We start from the raw sequence: 22,674 nt of genomic DNA, 5'->3' as shown, positions 1-22,674 counted from the left end.
AGCCCAGGGTGTATACTGGGGTCAGCAGCACCCACGTTTGGCCTCACCACAGGGCACTCGGGAGAGCGGCGGGCCAGGGCCTGCCTGTGGACAGCCTGGAGTCCAGCTAAGGAGTCTGGCATTCATTTAGGAGGCCTTGTGTGACCGACTTCATTGCCTCGCTTTAAAAAAAAAAAAATCATTACCAGGCTGGTGGCGCAGTGGTTAAGACTCCGCGCTCCCAATGCAGGGGGCCCGGGTTCGATCCCTGGTCAGGGAACTAGATCCCACACGCATGCTGCAACTAAGAGTTCCCGTGCCACGACTAAGAAGCCCACGTGCCACAACTAAGGAGCCCGTGAGCCGCGACTAAGGAGCCCACGTGCTGCAACTAAGACCTAGTGCAACCAAATAAATAAAAAGAAAAATCATTACCAGGCTAAACTTTCATGTGGGAAGTAATCCAGTAAAAGAGAACAGGCCTGAGTAGTAAAGTCAAACCACCTTTCAAATGACATGTATTTCATGTAATAGGAAAAAGTATACAAATTAGACCTTAATAAATTTTGAAAAAATATTGACTACCTACCTAAGATCTTTAAGAGGCATGCTAAACTGTGGCCTTCTAGCAATAACAGTCTCTCTTAGGAACAGCCTAGAAACCTAAGGAAGTGACAGGGATTGGCACCTTGTTACAAATGCCTCTGGTCAGGCTTGGTAAGAGGATCAAAGAACACCTTTCTCCACATGAATATATCCTCCTGCCCGCCCCTTTTTATCCTTAGGGCAAGCACTAAGGAAAGTCAAGGCAGTAACATACCGCCCCTTTTAAATCAGACTGAACAACTGTCCTGGAGCCAAAATCCTACACATGCAGGGCCCAGATGACACAGCAACCAACCTTTTCAACCTCTGACTCAAACCAAGAGTGAGCAGAAAAAAAAAAACACCTATTTTCTCCGGATACCTGAAGAAAGACCATAATTAACTACTCTGTCACCTTGGTCCCATCTCATGTGTGTGAGCTTACTGACAAAATGGTGTGTTGGGAGACTAGAAGCCTCAGAAACTCCTTATCCTTCCTGGGTGTAAATATAAAGAATCTCATGGCGGCCTCCAAGTTAAGGACTGGTCCCCAGATGACACAGCAACCAACCTTTTCAACCTCTGACTCAAACCAAGAGTGAGCAGAAAAAAAAAAACACCTATTTTCTCCGGATACCTGAAGAAAGACCATAATTAACTACTCTGTCACCTTGGTCCCATCTCATGTGTGTGAGCTTACTGACAAAATGGTGTGTTGGGAGACTAGAAGCCTCAGAAACTCCTTATCCTTCCTGGGTGTAAATATAACCTGACCTGGTCAGGTCAGAAGGAAACACTATGTCGGGAAAGAACAAAGCTTATGGAAATATTACCATCCACAGCCGAAGATCACAGTGAGTGGTCTACATAAAAGATTATTGACTTCAACCCTGAATATGTTCTCCTTGGTTATGGCCATGTACCTCTGTGAAGCAAAGGAGAGCCAGATCGTGGGGTTATCCCACAACTTCTCAAACATCATGGCCAGGCCAGAAAATACTGATTTATCTTGACAGCAGGGTAAAGAGCATGTCCCAGGTAAAATGTGGCACGTAAAAACAGAAAGTGGGTGATGAAGCCACCTTCCGGAGCCAAGTCACAGCAGCACGAAAAGCAGATGCTCACTTCCCAGGGTCTGCAGTTGGAGCTCCCAAGCTAAGTTTCAGCGCGGCAGCTTTAAACGCCGCTGCCTGTGTTTCCTAAGGAGAAAGCGTTGTCAAAGGTCTTGAAAGATATGTTGTTTAAGTGGTGACCTTTCAAATAGTATCCCCTAAGAGCTGCCCGCAGGGATGATGCACACGCTCCAGAGGACTTTGCCTAATCTTCCTTTCAGCTGGGACCTCACTGCCAAGTGGGAAAGCAGGAATATAATCAGCTCAAAGTAAACAGATTACCAGGCCCAAAGTCTCTGCAGTTCAGGTCCTAAATTTTAAAGTTTAGGGTCTGAAAGATTCAGAGAAATCATACGCATCTGGCCCAGACACCCTGGTGTCTTAGTGAACAGGAATGCAAAGAAAATGGCAACTTCGGAGGAAACTGGTCAGGCAGGTTTCTCAAAGCAAAGTAAACAACAGCACTTCAGCACTACAGCCTCAAAGGCAAGTAGCTGCTTCCATGTGCTCACCTAGTAGTGTGCCCACCTCTTTGCCTGTGGCCCCAGCCATCTGTCTGGCCTGGGAGGCTCTGCCTGTCCCCTTGCACCATCAGCAGCTCCTCTGAGGCCCAACCCAGGTCCCACTCTTCTCTGTGACCCTGCCCACTCCACATTTCCTTCTTCCAAATTCATACTACATATTTAGCAGTGATCTTTCTTTATATTTTCTGTTTATTGCTATTTAACTCTTGCAGTTTTCTAATCTTTCATATTATATCCCTTTGGGGAAAGCCCTTTGAGGACTGAGGCCACGTATGATGCTCGTGAATGGTGGATGAGACCAAGCTGGGGCAGGGAGCACAGAACACCCTCCCAGTTACTATCCTGCAGTGTTCTTCCACTGTATATCCCTCCCATACCAGTTGGGAGACATCGATTTCTTCCTTTGGTCAGTGTTATGGGCTGAATGTTTGGGTTCCCCCCTCCCAAGTTCATTTGTTGAAGCCCTAACCCCCAATGTAATGGTAATTGGAGGTGGGGCCTTTGGGAGGCAATTAGGTTTAGATTAGGTCATGAGGGAGGGGCCCTCATCCTAACATTAGTCCTTTATGGGAAGAGGAGGAGACAAAGAGACCTGTCTCTCCTCAGAACACACCCAGGAAAGGCCACATGAGGACACAGCAAGAAGGTGGTCATCTACAAGCCAGGAAGCGGGGAGGGGGCTCACCATAACCTGAATTTGCCAGCACCTAGAACTTGGACTTCCCAGCCTCCAGAACTGTGAGGAATAAATGTCTATTGTTCAAGCCACTCAGCCTATAGTATTTTGTTACAGTTGCCCAAGCTGCCTGAGACAGAAAGTACCAGATAAAGGGCACATACTACTTAAAAATTCAGCAGCCCCTCCCTTGCCTGGTCCATCTAAAGGATGCAGAGAGCTGTAAAGCAGCATTCATCGGCCCCCGACCTTAGTGCGAGAGTTAAAATTTCTAGCAGCTCCTGAAGAGCAACTCAAAAGTCCAAACTTGAGTACTCAGGTAGACACAAGGTGGGTCATCACAGGAGGAGCAAGTGCAGCTGGCAGCAAGTCAGGAGTCCCTTGCACACCTTGAAGAAGGGAACATGGAGAACAGGGGAGGGCACTCTTCTCCTTAGTCTACCTCAGAGTCTCAGGTTTTAGAGAGCAATTATGAAGTTAGAGGGGCATTCACAGACCCACAATGTGTGAATATTCGGGGTTCACAGCACCTGTTGGATCAGCTGAGGGGATTACAAGTCCAGGACTGGTGCCTGTATAGGATCTAGCAACAGGCAGTTCCAGAATCACTGATACAGGAAACTGTCCCATCCTCTGGTAGCCCTGAACACTACATAAATTGTGGTGGCTTCTTAAGATGCGGATTATCATCACTCCCAAATTCTGTCAGATAGTGAAGCCTGCCAATATTACCTCGTTGGCATCTTAATCCACTGCTGAAACTCACTAATGAGCAAGACAAAGTTGGGCTCCCCCGAGCACCACCCTGGGCTAAGCACAGAGCAGTGTACAATTAATGTCTGCTTGTTAAGAAGAAGGAGCACCTTCCAGACTTCTTTGATGACCCAGCCAATATTTCTGACATTTTTTTGACATTGTTTCTTGAATCAGGACTACAGATGGGGCATGATTTCCTTCCTAGAGTGGGAAAAAAACTGGGATGGCAGATGGCCAGCCAGAAGGCCAGGACTCCCAAAATGCCTGATGCTGTCCTGTGACTGCAAAGAATGTAGCCAGGCTAGCCAGAACGGACTTTCAAAAGCTATTTCTACAAATGTACTATCAAGCCTCTTGGCAAGCTTTGGAGGATAAGGTCTTTTGTTCATTCATGAAATAAATAAATAAACTAAATTAAATACAAGTGTAGAACTTGGAGGTCTCTGGAACTCTAACCTACCCTGTGTCTTTTTACTACCTTCACATCAGAATGGCCTGATTTAAACATCTAATCACCCTGACCCTGAGCAAAAGGCTCAAGAGAGGCATATTTTGTGGACTTTTCTAGTGTGGAAGGCAAATTTACCAGCAGAGCAAAGGCCCTAGACTGGGCAGAAAGAGGGGCTCTGTTCACCCTGCCTATACTATTTAAGAGATGTTTCTATAGTATGGTGAAGGGTGCGGAAGGCCTTTCCATTAAGTCACTAGTGACTTTAAAACCAAGTTTCAGTTTCCAAACACTGTTATTTTTCCTTCTTCCTCCTGCTCCCCGCTCCACAAATCCCATCTCCCCTGTGGTTAGTGCGGCTGCAGCTCCCTAAGGCTTCACCTGCTACAGCCTTGGTGCAGCTGCAAGAGGGTGTTATTTGCTTCAAAACAGCTTTGCAACCCCATGCACACCAGAGGAGCATAGAGATTCAGGGGAAGGAAAGGGAGGAGGAGCATGTCAGAAGGGGAAACAACAGCAAACAGAATTAGAGGTGAAATCCCACTGTAAAGGGTTCCTTCACTTTAATCATCTGCTGCGCAGTATCTTCTGTGTGGATGGCAAGCTGCTGGAGGGCGGGAACCACGTCTACCACTTCCTTGAATCTACCGCCACGACCACGCCCAATTTCTCAGGCCCGTGCTTTACTGCTTTCCACGTGGCAGGAGCTAAAGTGTAATGTTCAGTTGTTCCAGTGAAACAGAAATAAATGTCTATTGTGACAAACAAGTGGTCATTCCTAAGCATTATGACTGCTTGTTAAAAACATACATTTCCCCAAATCTGGTGAATCTAAATCGATAGAAGAGGAGCCTGGGAATCTGTACTTTTACTAGCATGCCAGCTGATTCCTATCAGCAAGTTTGGGAAATGATGAGAGAGCCACACTCTAGTCAGAACCAGGTTCAAATTCCAGTTTTGGAACTTCTTAGCTGTCTAACTGGAATCTCAGTTTTCTCACCTGAAAAATAAGAATAATAATGCCTACGTCGTAGCATTATTAAAAGGATTTTAAAAGCAATTTAAAGAGAATGTTTAAATGTTTGTTCCCCTAAATGTTTGTTTAAAATGTTTGTTTGTTCCCCTTCATCCTGAAGACACTGGGAACTACTAAAAGCCTCTGAGCAGATCTTTAGCTTCAACCCGCTCTGCAACACTCAGACAAATGGCTGCCCAGCCTCTTCGGTAACACCTCCAGTGACAAAGAATCAAATTTACTATCTCCAGAAGCAATTCATTCCACTTTCAGACAGTTTTAATCATGAGCTCTTTCTTCCTTATGTTGAGTTGAGATCTGCCTTGGGTGACAGAACAAATCTAATCCCTTTTCCACATGATAGGGTGACACAATTAATTTAGATAAGGAAAGTAAGGAGGAGGAGTAGGTGTGGGGGTCCATTTGGAACACACTGCTTGTTTGAGGCACTGGGAGGGCAGCTCCAGTCATGTGTGCAACAAGTGGTTGATATGTGGGTCTGGAGTTCAGTAAAGAGATCAGAGTTGTCATTTATACAACAGGATTTGAAGCTGTGAACATAAATGACATTGCCATTTATGGGGCAGAGCTAATGAAACGTATTGAGGAATGGCCAGCAAGGTAGAAAGAGAGCCTTTAAAGAAGAAAGCCGGTAATTCATGGAAACAAATGTGAAGAGGTCAGACCAATGGCAGAGAATCAGCGAACCAGTCACTACTGACAGAGTTGGGCTTCTGCCGCTCTGGAGCCTTCCAGAGTTGCTTGGAACCATACCACCATGCTGATAAGCAGATGCACACTTCCTTTCCTACTGAAAGAGAGGCAATTTGAAGAAATAGCGGCAGCAAGTACAGACGAGTGCAATACTTCCCAGCCTGGATGCTAAGACCAGTTTCTCCAAATAAGGCTCCCATTCTCCTATCTTTGGGGGAAACACTGACTAGTACAGTCCCTCCTGGAGACTGATCACAGTAAAGAACCCTATTTTCCTCTGTTTAATCCTGCATTTGCCCAACTTACTGAACCACTGATTTTTCACACAATACTTAACATCTTGAGGAGCTAGTGTTTCCTGGCACATAATGTGGCAAATGTGGTGAGCAGAAGAAGAGAAACAAGACAATAGTTTAAGGGACTATTGGTAATCAAGGGAACTTTTTTCTTTCCTTTTTAAGAATGGAAGAACCTTGAATATACTTAAATGCTGAACAAAAGGAAGCTACGGTAGAGTAAAAAAAAAAAAGGCCAAAAACAGGCACAAAAAGCAATAGAGCGAGCCAGGCTTCAGGCTTTGGTAGAGGGTTAGCTTAGCGAAATACCTCAGCTCGCTAATCTAGCCATAAAATATTATTTCCCTTGATGAACTCTAGCGATTACAAATGTTCACTATTCTAAACCATATTTACTTTCCTCTGAGGATACAGATGTTATCTACATAAGGTTAAGGGCAGATGATATAAACGGTATAAACTGATTCACTAGAAACAGAGTGCAGTCTCCACCCTCCTCCCCAGAGTTAGACGGAATGCGTCCCTTTCCAGGACCAGAGAAGGGTGTTCCAGGTCTTCCAGGTTGAGAGCTGATGCCCCACTCCCCCTGCCCAGGCAGGGAGAGCTCTAGCACAGGATAGGTGGAGAGGGGAAATTTAGAAATAAAGCTCTCCAAAGAAACTGTCTTGCCTAAAGATCAGCTTCCCACACATACTGTAGTGCCACATCTGCGGGGGCTGGAAGCACGGGAATGGAACAATCCTGACCAAGTCACATAAGTATTACCCTTTTGCGGGAGGCGACAGCATATTTCTGAGTCCCCCCATTGGCACCCCAGTGTCTAGGCTGCAAATCCAGAGCAAGGGCTTAGGGACAGAAAACAGGAGACTGAAAAGATCACCAATGACTAGTCCAGCCTTCCTCCCGCTCTCCTCTCTTTACAGCAAATGTGAAGAAAGCTGCTGTCAACACAGAGGGAGTAGAGCTGAGGGTTCATTTTAGAAAAGAACCATGAAGGGTTCTAGTGGGCTTGAGGCTCAAATATGGGCTCCCTTGGCTCTTCTCCCTGCAGGAGGGTCAGGAACTAGCAACTAAGGAAAAAGAAAATCAAGCACCCAGAGAAAAACTGCAATTAGCATTTATATCGGTTGGCTATCGTCATCTCAAACCCCAAGGACAGAGTAGATGTCACGTTGCCAGGCAACTAGCAACTGTAGCCTCCCCTCCCCACCCCACATCTGGTATCAGAGGTCACTAGAAAAAGTTTAACCCAAGAGTCTGATACAAGCATTACACACACACACACACACACACACACACACACACACGCACGCATGCACGCACGCATGCACGCGCGCGCGCGCGGCTCAGAGGAGTAATCCTACCACCTCTTTCTCTGAGGATTTTACCCTTGGAGAGGTACAATGTACTTGCCCCAGACTGTTGGAGTTTTGCCAAGAAGCCCAAGCAGGAAGAAGGAAACTATCCCTAATTCTAGGAGGAGTCCATAGTGTTCATTTAGCAATCCAACTCTCTAAGAGGTTTGTACTTTGACCTGACAAAGTATTATAATGTGACTCAAGGGTCAAAAGCTCAGCCTTGGACAGTATCTCAGAACAGCTTTCAGCAGCAATACACTCAATGCTATATATCCGTTCCACCCACCCTTCCTGTGGAAGATACACCATCCCATCCCATGTCCCATGATTCAGATATAGCAGACCAGTGCACAGGGAGTGAGGGAACACAATTTTTAAAAAACCAAAAAAAAACCCCAGAAAGTAGCAACCTGTCAGTTCTTTGGTTTCTTAAAAGAGACCCTGTACCAGAACACAGTGATAGCTGATATGCTCGGATACAAATTCTGATGTCTATTATGCATATGTGGAAGGGGGGAATGCCAAGTTTCCCCTCAAATCACAGATTGCAAGCAAAGTACTTTGAACATTTGAGTGCTCTCTGAATGCTGACTAGCAACAATCACCCAGCAGTCTTTTACAATTAGAGCAAACTGAAAATTTCCCATACTGAGTCATTCAGGAGCAAAAAAGAAGAAGCCAGCTCACAAAAGGGAGGAGATACTGACCATAAAGTACACAACCTGAGCATACAGTGCAAAGTGTTGTTTTAGTACTGGGAGTACACACTCCCTACCCCACTAGTTAAACAAGAAGGGCTGGGTTGGCACAGAGCTCCCCTCGTGCAGCACAAAGCCTGGTGCTCAGAGGTGAGACTTACCTGACATACAAGGACCTCTTCTCACTCGTTCGCAGGGACCCAGACCCAGAGCTCATACTGCTGTTCATCATTTGTTCTCGCAAGTCATGTATCTTCGATTCAAAGCGACTGTATTCTGTCAGAGAGACAAGGGAAAGGACAAGAAAAGAATGAACCCAAGGAGCTGCACCAAGCCTGTGTGCCAGCGGCCAAAGAGCCAGGAGGACCCTTGGCTTCAAAGCAGCCAGAGCCAGCCCAGTCAATCTTTGCTTTGATAAGCAGAGTACCTCCTCCACGCACAGAAAGATTCCTCTCCACCCCTAGACTAGTAGAATGAAAGAATACACCTGAAAAAGGAGTAACATCTGGACATATCGAATGGAAAAAGCTCACTGATCCTTAAAAAAAAATAACAACTGGAAAGAGGTTCCAGTGCAGACTTCATTAATCTTTACAGCAGGCACTAAGGCCCAAGGAGAGCAGATGGGAAAAGAGACTTTCCCGAAAAGTGGATTGCAGAGAACAGATGGCCCTGAGATGCAGGGTGGTGGGGCAGGGAAGGACCTGAGGCCATTATATCACTGTTAGGCAAAGAAGATGATCTGTTTCTAGATGACTTTTTTTTTGAGGGGGGACACTGGAATGCAGTACAAAGGTAAAAACAAACCTCACAATCAGAAGAAAAGATCACAAAGCTCTCCTGAATTATTTCCCTTTTAACAAACAGGGTCTTTGGCTTCAGTAACAATTGAACATTACAACAGAAATTCTCCCAAACCCAAAAGTCTGCTGACATCTCTCTCCTCCAAAACCATCTAGTCAGGGGGGTCATAAGTCCATGCCCAACTTTGTAGCCCACTGACACCATTACGACAGTCTGAAAAAGCCTCATCATTCTGCAAAGGTGACTACAGGTTTACACCCGATTTAAGAAAACCTGACATAGGAAAATTAACTCTATCCATACAATTATTATAAAAGGCTTTTTACAGGGCTACTTTGCTGTGACACTCTCCTAGCACATTTTAAATATGATATTCACATTTACCACAAACACACACACACACCACACATTTTTCAGGTCTATAATTGCCAGTCTATAATTGCCACATAAAATGGAATATATCTAAGGCAAAGACTGTGAAAACGGTAGAAAACAGGCATACTTCATTATGACAAGCTGATTTTAAAGGAAGTCACAATTTATACTGGGGGTTGAAGGTTGGGGAACTGCTTTAAAAAACAAACACACTTCCAGGAAAAAAGAATTCCACAAAAGCATTTTCATGCACCACAGAGGGCTGGCAAGAAGCATCCCCATCTAGTCTGTATGACTCTACAGGCAGAAAACAAAACACCTGTTCTAACACCTGACACTCCCCTTCCCTCAGCAAAGCAACCTGACCTTCAGTTGGGTATAAAGGGAAACAGTAAAAAGCCTAAACAGGAGGGAACAGAGTTCTAACTCATACAAATATCCTCTTCTCAACAAAGTTTCTTTTTGTTCACTCTGGTACCAATGAAGCCAACTGGTTAAAGTCATGTGCTCTTTCATTCATCACGCACTGGTGTTATGGTGATTTGTCCTCATTACTTACTCCTGTCCCTGAAATCCTGCAGGAAGCAGTTAAGTCACTGACTCACCCATTAAATGCTGGGGAAAGAAAAAAAGAGAGACAGCAGCTGGACAATGTCCCTATTCTGAGGGTTACAAGGCAACACATCAATATCAATGAGGCTTCCCAATCTAAAGGTAGAAGGTGGTGACCAATCTGTCATGGCAGCCCTGGACGGCCCAAGCGCGCAGCAGCAGGGCTATCTACCCTCTAGAGCCGCCCAGGCGCGGGTCCCGCCCCAAGGCTCAGCCCTCCTGCCCAGCCCTCTCCAGTTGGCTCCTTTCTGGCCCTCCTCCCCACTCACCGGCTAAAAGGAGACTGAGTGAGACAAAGAGATTTCTGACCAAGCAACCCCTTCTTGAGCAAGATAAGTAAAAGGCCGAAATATGCACTGAACACAGAAAAAAAAAAAGAAAAAAAACCCACCACCCAATCTATCCTTAAGCCATTTTCTCCCTCTCCCAACTTGTTTATATATTCTCTTCTTTGGAATTGGCTTGCCCACTGAACTCCAACTTAGCAGCCGGTCATGGCAGTTGCTTAGTAACTACATTTCTTAAAAAACCCTTTAAAAACAACCACCAAACCACCATTTCCTCAAAGCTCCTAATCCAAGGTTGATAACGCTGGGCCAGAGGGCCCACTTAAAATAGACTATAGAAAGAGAACAAGGCTATTGCTTTAAGGAAGCCACTTTCTGTTTTCTATGAGCTACTAAGCTTTCAAGTCTATTAAATAGTGTTTTATTCACTTTTCCCCATTCAGATGATCCCCTTAGAGTTCTAGCTGCTCATCAGTCTCTGCCTTTTATTTGTAGAGTTATCTAATGTCCAGTAGGCACAAAGTAGGCTCTGAATAAATGATTGTTGGGTAAACGAGGAGCAGATTAAAAAACTCTGCCCAAGTCGATGCTTCTGTTCTCAAACTAATAAAACTAATGGTTTATTTAACTGATGGCTGCCAGCTTCACTGAGGGCTTGGAAAAGTAGTTAAGAAGTATTCCCATTTGCTTTTGTTCCCAAGGTTAATTGTTGAGAGCAACTGGAGTATATGTTTTTTGTTTGTTTGTTTGTTTTGCGGTATGCGGGCCTCTCACTGTTGTAGCCTCTCCCGTTGAGGAGCACAGGCTCCGGACGCGCAGGCTCAGCGGCCATGGCCCACGGGCCCAGCCGCTCCGCGGCATGTGGGATCCTTGCGGACCGGGGCACGAACCCGTGTCCCCTGCATCGGCAGGCGGGCCCTCAACAACTGCGCCACCAGGGAAGCCCGGAGTATATGTTTTTTAAACACCTTTTTGAGATGTTAATAACCCACAGTGGGCATCTGATTAACAAACTTTGTTTATAACAAAGAAAAAAATAATTCTAACAAAAAGCTGTTTAGAATAGTCTTTAGATAGTACCTCATCTTAATATTAGAGGCCTCATTTTCCAAGGACAAAAGCTTCACCTAAAAAGCATCTGAATTCTAAGACCTTACAATTTGCCAAGGTCCCTCTTTTCCACTTCCACTCATAACAAAGCCGTTGCTGGAAGGCATCTCCTAGGCCTAAGTCTTTGCCTAAGAAGCCCACCAGACCAGCCTCTATAATCCAAAAGGCCTACTTCAAACAGGTTATTTTAAAGAAACAACACTTATTACCAAAATCTCAAGTCTACTAAACTGTGTTATATTCATTTTTTTCCCATTCATATGAACCCAACTATTTGTGATCCACAAAGATATCCACAGTGAGTCAGTCATTGCTCCCTCATTCTCTTTACTAATCACAAAGAGAAAAGGGGGTGGGGTAGGGGACAATCAGACATCATTCCCCCAAACAGGATTTCTCACTGACCATCTGGGGTGCCTCTGAAAGATCAGGATTTGGGACCCTACCCCCTGATACACTGACTCAGAACCGACTGAGTGGGCCCAGGAATCTGTATTTTTAACAAGCATCAAGGTAACTCCCATGCCAAATAATTTTCTTTTCCTTTTTTCTTTTCCAAATAAAATTGGAAACTGCTGGTCTTGATTACAAAATTGAGTTTTGTTTTATTTTGTTTTGTTAGTTCAGGGAAAAGATAAGGTAAGTATCCTGCAGCCTGTCTCAAAAGGAAGTTAGGACAAGAGGGTTGGAAAGCTCTCCAAAAAAAAAAAAAAAAAATTGGCAATACAACTGCAAATTCCACGGGAAAGGAAAGTGCTAAAGAAGCCTCTGTCTAATATATACACTACCAAACGTAAAATAGATAGCTAATGGGAAGCAGCCACATAGCATGGGGAGATCAGCTCGGTGCTTTGTGACCACCTAAAGGGGTGGGATAGGGAGGGTGGGAGGGAGGGAGACGCAAGACGGAAGAGATATGGGGACATATGTATATGTATAACTGATTCCCTTTGTTGTAAAGCATAAACTAACACACCATTGTAAAGCAATTATACTCCAATAAAGATGTTTAAAAAGAAAAAAGAAAAAAAAGAAACCTCTGTCCAATGTGCCTGCAAAGAAATCTAATGAGTTTACACTTTTTTAAATTATAAAAGTAGCACATGAGTTTTTAAAATCTTTAACTTTTTTCTTTGGACATTCCTGTACCATTTCCCCATCCCACTACCCAGAAGTAACCAGTTAGGATTTTTAGTATGCATCCTTCCAGACTTACTTCCATGTATATATCGTTTATATATATACACTCACAACTCACATAGATTCACATGCTTTTTTCATTCTCTGATATATAATGGAAAACTATTCATGTCAGTACACAGTGATCTACCTCGTCCTTTATAATAGCTGCACAGTACTGCATATTATGGACAGACCATAATTTATTCAGTCATATCCCAACAGACATACATTTAAATTGTTTATAATTTTTATATTACAATCAATGCTGCTCTGTATATCTGTATGAGCATCTCGCTAGCATAGATTCCTAGAAGTGAAAATGCAGGGTCAAATTACATGCACATGAAAAAATTTGATTGGCACTACCAAACTGAACCCCAATATTCTGAAACCTTCATGACTGGAAGTGAGGATAAACTGCTAGTCTAAAGCTTCCAGCAGCTCTTCTGTTCCTGAAGAAGTAGAGGCAGAATTTACCTTTAAGGACAGATTGATCTTTTTTTTTTTGGGAAAAAACTCTAATAAGTCTTTTGGTTATGAAAAAGTAAAGCCAAGACTGCATTCTGGAATAGACAAAGAGGAACCTCAAATGTTCTCTCTGCATAATCACAGAAAAGGTTCTCCTGTGGGTGGAGCTGCTGATTCAAAGGGCTTGTCCTACCACCTATATGATACTGTATCTACCTCTAGACATATCTACCTCTAGACTTGACCACTCTGCCTCCCCCTACTTAGTAATTTCATGCCAAACCTCCCTGGTACACTAAATGACAGCCCCCTTCCTCCTGTGCACAACCAGTGTTTCCTCAGTGTTTTGCTGATGTTCTTCCTAACTGCTTCCTCAATCCATCTCTTTCTTTCTAACTTCCATTGTCATTGCCTTTTCCTTTTCTCATGATTATTTTTATCTCTTACCTGGATTTAGGTCACACTGTGTTATCTCTTCTCTGGACCACTGCTGTATTGCTCTAGCTGGTAGTCTGCCCCCGGGCTCTCCAAACTCCAATCCAGCTTAAGATTCTTATTTGAAAAGCCTTCCTAAAACGCCAACTTGTAACCCTCTGTCCAGGTATCTATAATAACTCAACAGCAACTAAAGAACTTAAATATCTCAACTAAAATTTCAAAGACTGCTAAAACCATCATCCTGTCACTCTCAGCCGATCTATCCCATGTCTCATTAGACGGATCCTCTTTTGATCTAACCTGCCTAGAACTCCTGAACACAATTTGTTCATTCCTACCTATTATTCCCTTGTCCTGAAATTTTCCTCCCTGCCTGACACTGAACATCCTTTATGTCCTTCACCACCCAGAAGTTTTATTCATTCATTTATTTATTCAAATATTAACTAAATGTCTACAGTGTGCCAGGCATTATGAGACCTGATGGGGATATAATGGTAATCAAACAGTTCCCAGAAATTACAATAATGAAAAAAACAACTATTTAATTAAAATTTTAATTACGAGTGTGACAACTGCTATGAAGAAGATGCTACGAGACGAACAGGGTGACCCAATCTACTGAGTGGGGGATGGGAGGTTAACAAAGGTTTCCATGAGGAAGTGACATTTAAGCTGAGCCTTTAAGGATGAAGAGTTAGCCCGGGGAAAAGGGGTAGATAAAGAAAACATTCCAGACAGAAGGAACAGCATATGTGAGGGTACAAAATATCTGGATCACAGGGAAGTAAGGGAATACTGGCAGGAGATCAGACTTGTAAGGTAGACAGAGGTCAGCTTATACATGACCTTGTGGACTACAGTAAAGATTTCTGCTTTCATCCTAAGAGTAACAGAAAGAAGTCACTGAAAGATTTTAAGTAAAGGAATGACATGAACATGTGTGTATGTGTATCACTATGGCTATTGTGGGGAGAATAAGCGTGGTGCCTCACATGTAGATTTAAGTTTCTTGACAGCAGAGGACCATGCTTTCTCTTTTTGTCTAGGCCCTACAGCCCCTAGGGGGGCCTGCTTTACAGCATCCAAACCAGCTAGCCCCCTAGCCTCTGCTCAAATATATCCAATGTTGGGAAGCTCTGTATTCCTTAATTATTAGACAACACTATTCAAGAGAAAATTCTTGGATTGAGGGTCATCTCTTTTGCTAGCTGGTCCTACTTTGGTGTTTAAAACAGTATAAAACATGATGGATTCTCTTCTGCATAACTGTATTAAGGAACAGTTTAAAGAAAATCAAAGAGCTGGGAAAGCATGGAGCAGGTTCCAAGACTACTGAATAAGACTGAAGAGAAGGTAGAGTGTGAACAGGGGAAGGGGAAGTGATGGAAGGTTAGGGGGCCAGATTATAAGAGTTTGAGATAGGACTTTTCTTACTAGGCTTTGGGAACCACTGTTAAGTGTTTAAATAGGAAAGTGATACAATTAGAACTAGGTTTGGGGGAAGATTATTCTGAGAACATAATACAGAAGGGAAAACAGCGACAAAGATAACAGAGACCTGTTCTACTAGTATAGACAATAACTTCAAAGGCTTGACATAGCGTGGGGGCAACTGAGGACAGAAAGAAGAGGCAAGAATCAGGAAATATGCTGGAGCTAGAGGAGAGAAAATCTGACATCTGACTGGATGTAGGGTGAGAAAGGATCAAAGGCAGCTTCTGAGTTTCTTCCTGAAAGACCAGGAAATGGTGGGATAATATCAGCCATAATAGAAAATGGCCATCATGTCCTCCAAGTAAGTTCTCTATTCTCCAGGCTAAATATTGTTACTTCCTTAACCATTCTTCATCTAACATGGTTTCCAGGCCCTCCACTACCTCTCCCTTTTAAAAATCTAGTGCCCAGAATTTGTGGTGATGTCATTTTCTTTACAAAACTGTAAGCTCCTTGATGTGGTTTTTGTTTCCTTCTCAAACTTTAGCATGGCAATCTGCACCCTTGTTGAGTCAACGATCTCTACTGAATGTGCGAACTCACTATAAAGATCCAACAGGACAAACTTGGACACTGTAATTCTCAAATTCTGACTCCTCCGGAACTAATGTAAGAAAAAAGAATACAAAACTTTCTCCTTCCACTGACCCCAAAATGGTAAAAAGTGAACAACAAAACCACAAACCACTTCTGCAAAACACTAACATATCAGAGGTTTCAAGACCTACTTAATAGCCTAATAAAGCATCAAAGAGGACTGAAACTACAATATTCACTAATATGAAATGGACACATAACCAAGCCTCCAAATCCATCTCCTCTATAAGACTATGATCTCAAATGCATCTACGTTCCTAATGACAGAAAAACTGTCTTCTCAGGATAAAAAAATGACATTTGTCAGTAATTTGGAAAAGCAGAGAGGGGCTCAGTTTCTCAACCCATAGAAGACTTATGTGGTTCTATTTGATTATGGGTAGGAAAATGTTGTAGAGACAGGAAGCAATGGGAAGCAAAAAAGGGTACTTACTCTGCATGAAGCACTGACTACCTATGGTTTGAATGAAGATATAAAAGGTAAATGCTCCAAAATACAATAAAAACCATGCCTACCAAATTTGGAAGTGACAATGAAGCTGGGGAGACAACTGGATGACAGACTTCAGTCACACAGATTGTGACAGGTAGGAACCATTGTTCCTACCTGTTACCAATGTAACTTCCTGACCTTGAGTCCCCACACAAATACTGAGTAGGGAAGACAGGGCTGAATAACAGCATGTGTCTTGGTTGGCTATCAACACAAAACAAGTCAATAGCTGCCCAAAGGCTCGTTTTTTCCTATGGAAGTGAAGGTATTCCAATCTCAAACTCATACAGCCCTCATTTGCCATTGCTGAGCTGCCCTGAGCTCAGAGGAATCACCCGTTGCGCAAATGTACAGAACTCATGAGAGAGTCACAGATTTTGATGAGTATAAAGTGTGTTTTAGGTTTCTACAGTTGACTTTGGAGTGCAAACCCTCAGGATTTGTATGAATTACAAGCATCTGTCCCAAAAACATAGCTCATGTTTTCAAAAGAAATGGATGGAGCCAAAAGTAAAATAAGCCCATCAAGAAGATACCTGTCAGTGTGGTGATAAGTACATGAATCGTCAAACAGCACAACATTTCTTGGAATCACCAACTTGTCTCTATAAAATAATATGAAGCCTATTACTTGGGTTAGTTTCTAATTATGGGACCTACTATTTAAAGAATCTGACACCTCTAAGAGACGCCGCAAACCCGGACCGGAGCAGCTCGGAGGCGGTGAATAATAGTTCTTCAAGTCTGCAATAAAAAATGGCCTCCAATAAAACTACATTGCAAAAAATGGGAAAGAAACAGAATAGAAAGAGCAAAAAAGTAGAAGAGGCAGAACCTGAAGAATTTGTGGTGGACTGACGTGTAGTGAATGCGAAGGTGGCGTATTTCCTGAAGTGGAAGGGATTTACAGATGCAGACAATACTTGGGAACCTGAAGAAAATTTAGATTGTCCAGAGTTAATTGAAGCATTTCTTAATTCTCAAACAGCTGGTAAAGTAAAAGATGGAACAAAAAGAAAATCTTTATCTGACAGTGAATCTGATGATAGCAAATCAAAGAAGAAAAGAGATGCTGCTGATAAACCAAGAGGTTTTGCCAGAGGTCTCAACCCAGAGCGAATAATTGGTGCCACAGACAGCAGTGGAGAATTAATGTTTCTCATGAAATGGAAATATTCAGATGAGGCGGACTTGGTGCTGGCAAAAGAGGCAAATATGAAGTGTCCTCAAATTGTAATTGCTTTTTATGAAGAGAGACTAACTTGGCATTCTTGTCCAGAAGATGAAGCTCAATAATTGTTTGCATTGCTTTTTTTTTTTTTTTTTTGAGGTACGCGGGCCTCCCACTGCTGTGGCCTCTCCCGTTGCAGAGCACAGGCTCCGGACGCGCAGGCCCAGCGGCCATGGCTCATGGGCCCAGCCGCTCCGCGGCACGTGGCATCTTCCCAGACTGGGGCACGAACCCGTGTCCCCTGCATCGGCAGGAGGACTCTCAACCACTGTGCCACCAGGGAAGCCCCTGCATTGCTTTTTATATATATATATTTTTATCAAAAATCTGGGTCTTGGTTTTTTGATTAGTGTGAAGAAATAACTACATTCTAATGAAAATCAAGTTTGATATGTTCGTTTTAAAGTAGTATTGGGGAAGTTGTTGGGTTTTGGGGGGGGTTTGGGGGTTTTGTTTTTGCATCTGTAGCACTGGTTACTTTCAACAAATAAAAGCTTTCTGTAGTTGCTTCCTTTAGCAGAAAAGAACGTTTGATACCATGGTATATTATTTCCTCTGCCTTAGAGAACAGCTTTTCTAAATGTTGGGGAAAATCTCCCTAGTCATTACTCAATCAGAATTTAGAATTTGCATTTAACTCATATATGCCTAAGGACCATTCTGGGTTTTTTGTATGTGTATACATATGTAAATGGTTTGGGGGTTTTCTGGTTATTGTTTAAATACATTTACCAAAACAGAAACAGCCTTTCACAACCATGGATAAGCCCATGTTTCTGGGATTCTATCATTTTGAGCAATATAAGAAATCACTTCAACTTAAATTGAAAATTTAAGTCTTAACCTTTCAAATTAAATAATTTTGTAATTAATTAGACAAATTAATGTAAACAATTTAAATTGGATAATTTTTAAAGGAGCCCTACCAGAATCTGCATCCATATCTACCATCATATAAATGTAGTTTTATATGTAAAACCCCTGAAAGGAAAATTTTATCTCTGTCAACCCAAATGCAAAAACTAGAAAAATTCTGGTATGTTTTAATTAGAGAAGCAAGACTTAATTAAATGGACATTTAAAGCTTCCTTTTGGCAAACCATTCTTTTATAAGAAGTTGAAATCCCTGTGCTGTATTTACTGAAAGACTGTGATACATGGAATGTCTCAGACTTGTTAATGGAAACCTAATCAGATGGTTAGAGATGTTGGCAATTTAGGATCTGTAGGAATAAATGAGTGAACAAACTTTACTAATCTAAACTTGACGTGCATGTTTTTTCAAACTTTACCCCAACCCATTCCTTACATGTAGGCCCAATCTTCTCAGTATTTTGGGTTACTGGTTCAGCAGAAGCCAGGAAAAACAATAATTTTGTAGTAATCAGAATGTTATTCAACCGTATATTGTTTACTTTATTGTAAATACTGGTGAACAGTGGTCAATAGTTTTATATTCAAAAAAAAGAATCTGACACCTCTAAAACTAGACAATTTCTCAGGTCCCTTCTAATTTTGACATAATTATGATTTTAGAACCAAATCAATGAGGTCCATAAGAAATCAAACCTAGGACTAGTCTAATAAAAAAAATTTTAATATGATCTACAAGAAGGAAATCTTCACATCTGCAAATAATCCTAAACTCTTTGGGTCAAAAAATACCAATTTAAGGAGTATAAATTGCAAGAAAAATAATTTAAGGCTATATGAGAGGGCAGAAAAGTTGCAAACAGACCTCCATATGGGCAAATGCTGCTCGAAGAAAAATAATTTCAGCTCTACTTTTAGAACAATGGGCTCGGAACTATGACTAACCCAGAACAGAAACTTCAGTGTCATTGTATTCTGGTCCCTGCACTGTCACAATGTGCTTCCTTACCCATACACACACACACATTACCAGGGTCCGGATACTGGGAATAAAACAGAAAACAAGACAAGCCATATCAGCATAAAAAAAAAAGCCATAAAAAAAATCCAGATTATCCCTACTGACTGGATGTTTCTGTCCCCTAAAGAGCTTAATGAGGATGCAGGAAGGGCCACTGAGCAAAAGTGCTATACTATATAAAGGTGCCATGACATTCAGCCACCTGGTCTGAAATGAGTAGAATGAAAAATGCTTTGATCTCACATCAAGCTAAGAAAAAGTTTTTCATAGGACCTGGCCATTGGCTCTCCTCACCCTGTTCTGGATCACCCAACAGATCAGGGTAAAAGCTTCAAATAGGGCCTTTTCTCTAATTCAAAAGAATTTCATATAGCATATTCAAATGCAAGATTAACAAAGCCTTTAGCTCCTTTAACCCATAAGTCAAAGTCTATGTAAGAACCATCCCAAGACAAAACACCTCATCTAGAAAACATGAGAATGAATACCTTGCCCTGAAGGTAGCAGGTACTCTTGTTCACAACAATCTTTTCCACTTAACAGAAATGCTGCAACACAGTGACCGAAACACACATTTTATGACTAAGCTTGCTAACTTGAGATAATGTAACTGATTTCTATGTTTTGATTTGTTTTTTTTTTGGCTGCAGCCGCGGCTTTCCCCCCACCAGGGATCGAACCCCGGCCCCCTGCAGTGGAAGCAGGGAATCGTAACCACTGGACCACCAGGGAATTCCCTGATTTCTATGCTTTACTATGTCAATTGAGAATCTAGATTCAAATGTTCTTCACAGTAGTCACTCCAATAGGATCACAAATTCTCTCACAATAGTTATTGGGGTATCAACTGAATCTCTTTTGGGTCAAGTTTCTGTGGAAGGAACCCAGAAACTGAGACCTAGAGAAAGACCCTTCTGGTTATTTGTCAAAACATCTGTGGTCATTTTTCATATTCTACTCTGATAATCCCAGAGTAAAATATTACAGAACAGAATTAAGAAACCCCAAATCCAAATTATGAGCATGTGTGTGTGGTTGTGTGTGTGCGTGCGTAATAAAGGTGGCACTTCAAAACATCAGGAAGGGGCTTCCCTGGTGGCGCAGTGGTTGAGGGTCCGCCTGCCGATGCAGGGGACGTGGGTTCGTGCCCCGGTCCCGGAAGATCCCACATGCCGCAGAGTGGCTGGGCCCGTAAGCCATGGCCGCTGAGCCTGTGCTCTGCAATGCGAGAGGCCACAACAGTGTGAGGCCCGCGTACCGCAAAAAAAAAAAAAAAACAGCAGGAAAATGGTGGATTATCTAATAAATGGTACCAAGGTATTCCTTAAATATCTGGAGCAAAAATAAGGTAGTGTCCTATCTTACATCATAAATAAAGTCCAGGCAGGTTAAAGTTTTTAAATGCAAAAAGAAAAACATTAAATAACTACAATAAAACAAATGCAGACATTTATTTTCTCTCAGGGTAGGAAAGGCCCTTCCAAACCTAGGGGCAGAGGTGAAATACACAAAAGAAAACACTGATAGATTTGACTACATAAAAACAAAACATCTGTACATCGAAATAAAATAAAATAATAAAGCAAAATGGGAAAAACCGCTGCGATATATATGACAAAGAACTAATATTCTAACTACTTTAAAGCTTTTACGTTATCAGTAAGAACTAATGAACATACGTCAACAGGGAAATGGGGAAAGGGTATGAACAGGCAATCCACACACACAAAAAGAAAATGATGAACACACACATACACAAATGTTCAATTCTATTATGAAAAAGAAATACAAATTAAGATATGAATTAAGCAACATTTTTACCTATCCAATTTGCAGAGATTTTGAATTAAGTAGCATTTTTACCTATCCAATTTGCAGAGATTTTTAAAAAATAATACTCCATGTTAGCAAGGTTGGTGGAGGTGGAGAAATGTACCAAAATATATCAAATATATCAAAAGTCTTAAACATGTTCATATCCTTTGGCCCAATAATTCCACTCCAAAGAATTCATTCTGAAGACACAATCACAGATTCACAAAAAGCCTCATACAAGGATATCCATCAAAGTGTTATTTATAAGATCAAAAAATTGCAAACAACCTACAAGTCCTCCAATAAGGGAATGATTACATGAATTATGGCACACACGATAGAATACTGTTTAATTATTAAAAACCATTTTAATAAAATACGCATGACATATGCTAAGTTAAAAGAATGAATATAAGACTGCTTAAATACAATGATCCGAGTCTTGAAAGAGATACATACATACTATATGATATATAAAAGTTTGGAGAGAAATATACACAAACACAAGGTTATTTCTGGAGGTAGTTTTATAGGTAACTTGAACTTTTTTTACTTTGTATTTTGTTATGTTCCAATTTTCTACAAATCTGAATGTAATATTTATATATCCAGGAAAAATATAATTTTAAAAATTATATATTTTAAAATTATATATATTATAATATAAAATATAATTTGAGGGGGATGGGGAGGCAGACTGAAAAAGACAGGCCCAAGGATGAAGCCAGGACACACGTGCACTAGAAATTCCCCTCCTCACTGCTCTTGACTCCTTCATCATTTTCCTCTGGGACAGATCACCCAACCAGTTGCAGACAAATCCACTTAAATGTATCATCACTATTATCACCTTGCCATCTTATCCAAGAGTAGCCCAAAGAAGCCCTGCCAATGCATTGCTAAAATCTAGATATACCACATTTACCCTATTTCCTTGGTCTACCAGTCCAGTAACCCTGTCCATCAAGGCAATTTGGCAGTCTGACATGATTCGTTTTACTTTGGCGAACCAATACTGGTTCCAGTGCTCACCACTTCTTTTTTCTGACTGTTTACAAAACAACTCTTAATAATCTAGTTTGGAATTTAACCCAAGATTTACAAAATTCTCTTTCTCCTTTTTGAAAATCTGAAGGACACCTGTGTATCCAGATCCCCAATGCACATATTTATACAAAATGTGTTAATTTCATCAAGTTGAAAAATCCCCAAATCTCTAGGGTCTTTGTTTTTTTAAGATATCTAAATTCAGTGAAAAGTAAACAAAGATCTATTTCAAGAGGATGAAAGCCTTATCACAGGAAAGAAGAGGGGAAGACAAGACCTTTATTAAAGCAAGACTGTTATTAACTCAAGACTGATTCAACAACAGTCTAGGTACAAACAGGAACTTGTGAATTGAATTCACAACTCACTTACACTTATCTAACACAGAATTTGAGTTAGAAGAAACATGTGAGATCATTTTGCACAGTCCCCTCATTTTACAGATCAGAAAACTGGGGCCCATGGGGACTTCCCTGGTGGCACAGTGGTTAAGAATCCGCCTGCCAGGGCTTCCCTGGTGGCGCAGTGGTTGAGAGTCCGCCTGCCGATGCAGGGGACACGGGTTCGTGCCCTGGTCCGGGAGGATCCCACATGCCGCGAAGCGGCTGGGCCCGTGAGCCATGGCCGCTGAGCCTGTGTGTCCGGAGCCTGTGCTCCGCAACG

At 42.0% G+C, this 22,674-nt stretch overlaps 1 protein-coding gene and 1 pseudogene across 9 annotated transcripts in view; one reads left to right on the top strand and one right to left on the bottom strand.

Annotated features, from left to right (window-relative positions):
• The window catches only part of DLG3 (discs large MAGUK scaffold protein 3), a 72,828-nt gene that overhangs the window by 16,909 nt on the left and 33,245 nt on the right, over positions 1-22,674 (bottom strand). For all 9 annotated transcript variants that reach the window (XM_055081938.1, XM_028482958.2, XM_028482960.2 and 6 more), the window contains one exon: positions 8,323-8,437. In XM_055081938.1, coding sequence (XP_054937913.1) covers positions 8,323-8,437 — 115 coding nt within the window. The remainder of the gene's footprint in view (positions 1-8,322; positions 8,438-22,674) is intronic.
• Positions 16,735-17,342, top strand: LOC102980016 (chromobox protein homolog 3-like; annotated as a pseudogene).

The sequence above is a fragment of the Physeter macrocephalus genome, chromosome 21, assembly GCF_002837175.3.
Source record: "Physeter macrocephalus isolate SW-GA chromosome 21, ASM283717v5, whole genome shotgun sequence".
NCBI lineage: Eukaryota > Metazoa > Chordata > Mammalia > Artiodactyla > Physeteridae > Physeter > Physeter macrocephalus.
The sequence above is the reverse complement of the archived record's forward strand: the minus strand, read 5'-3'. Positions and strand labels throughout refer to the sequence as shown.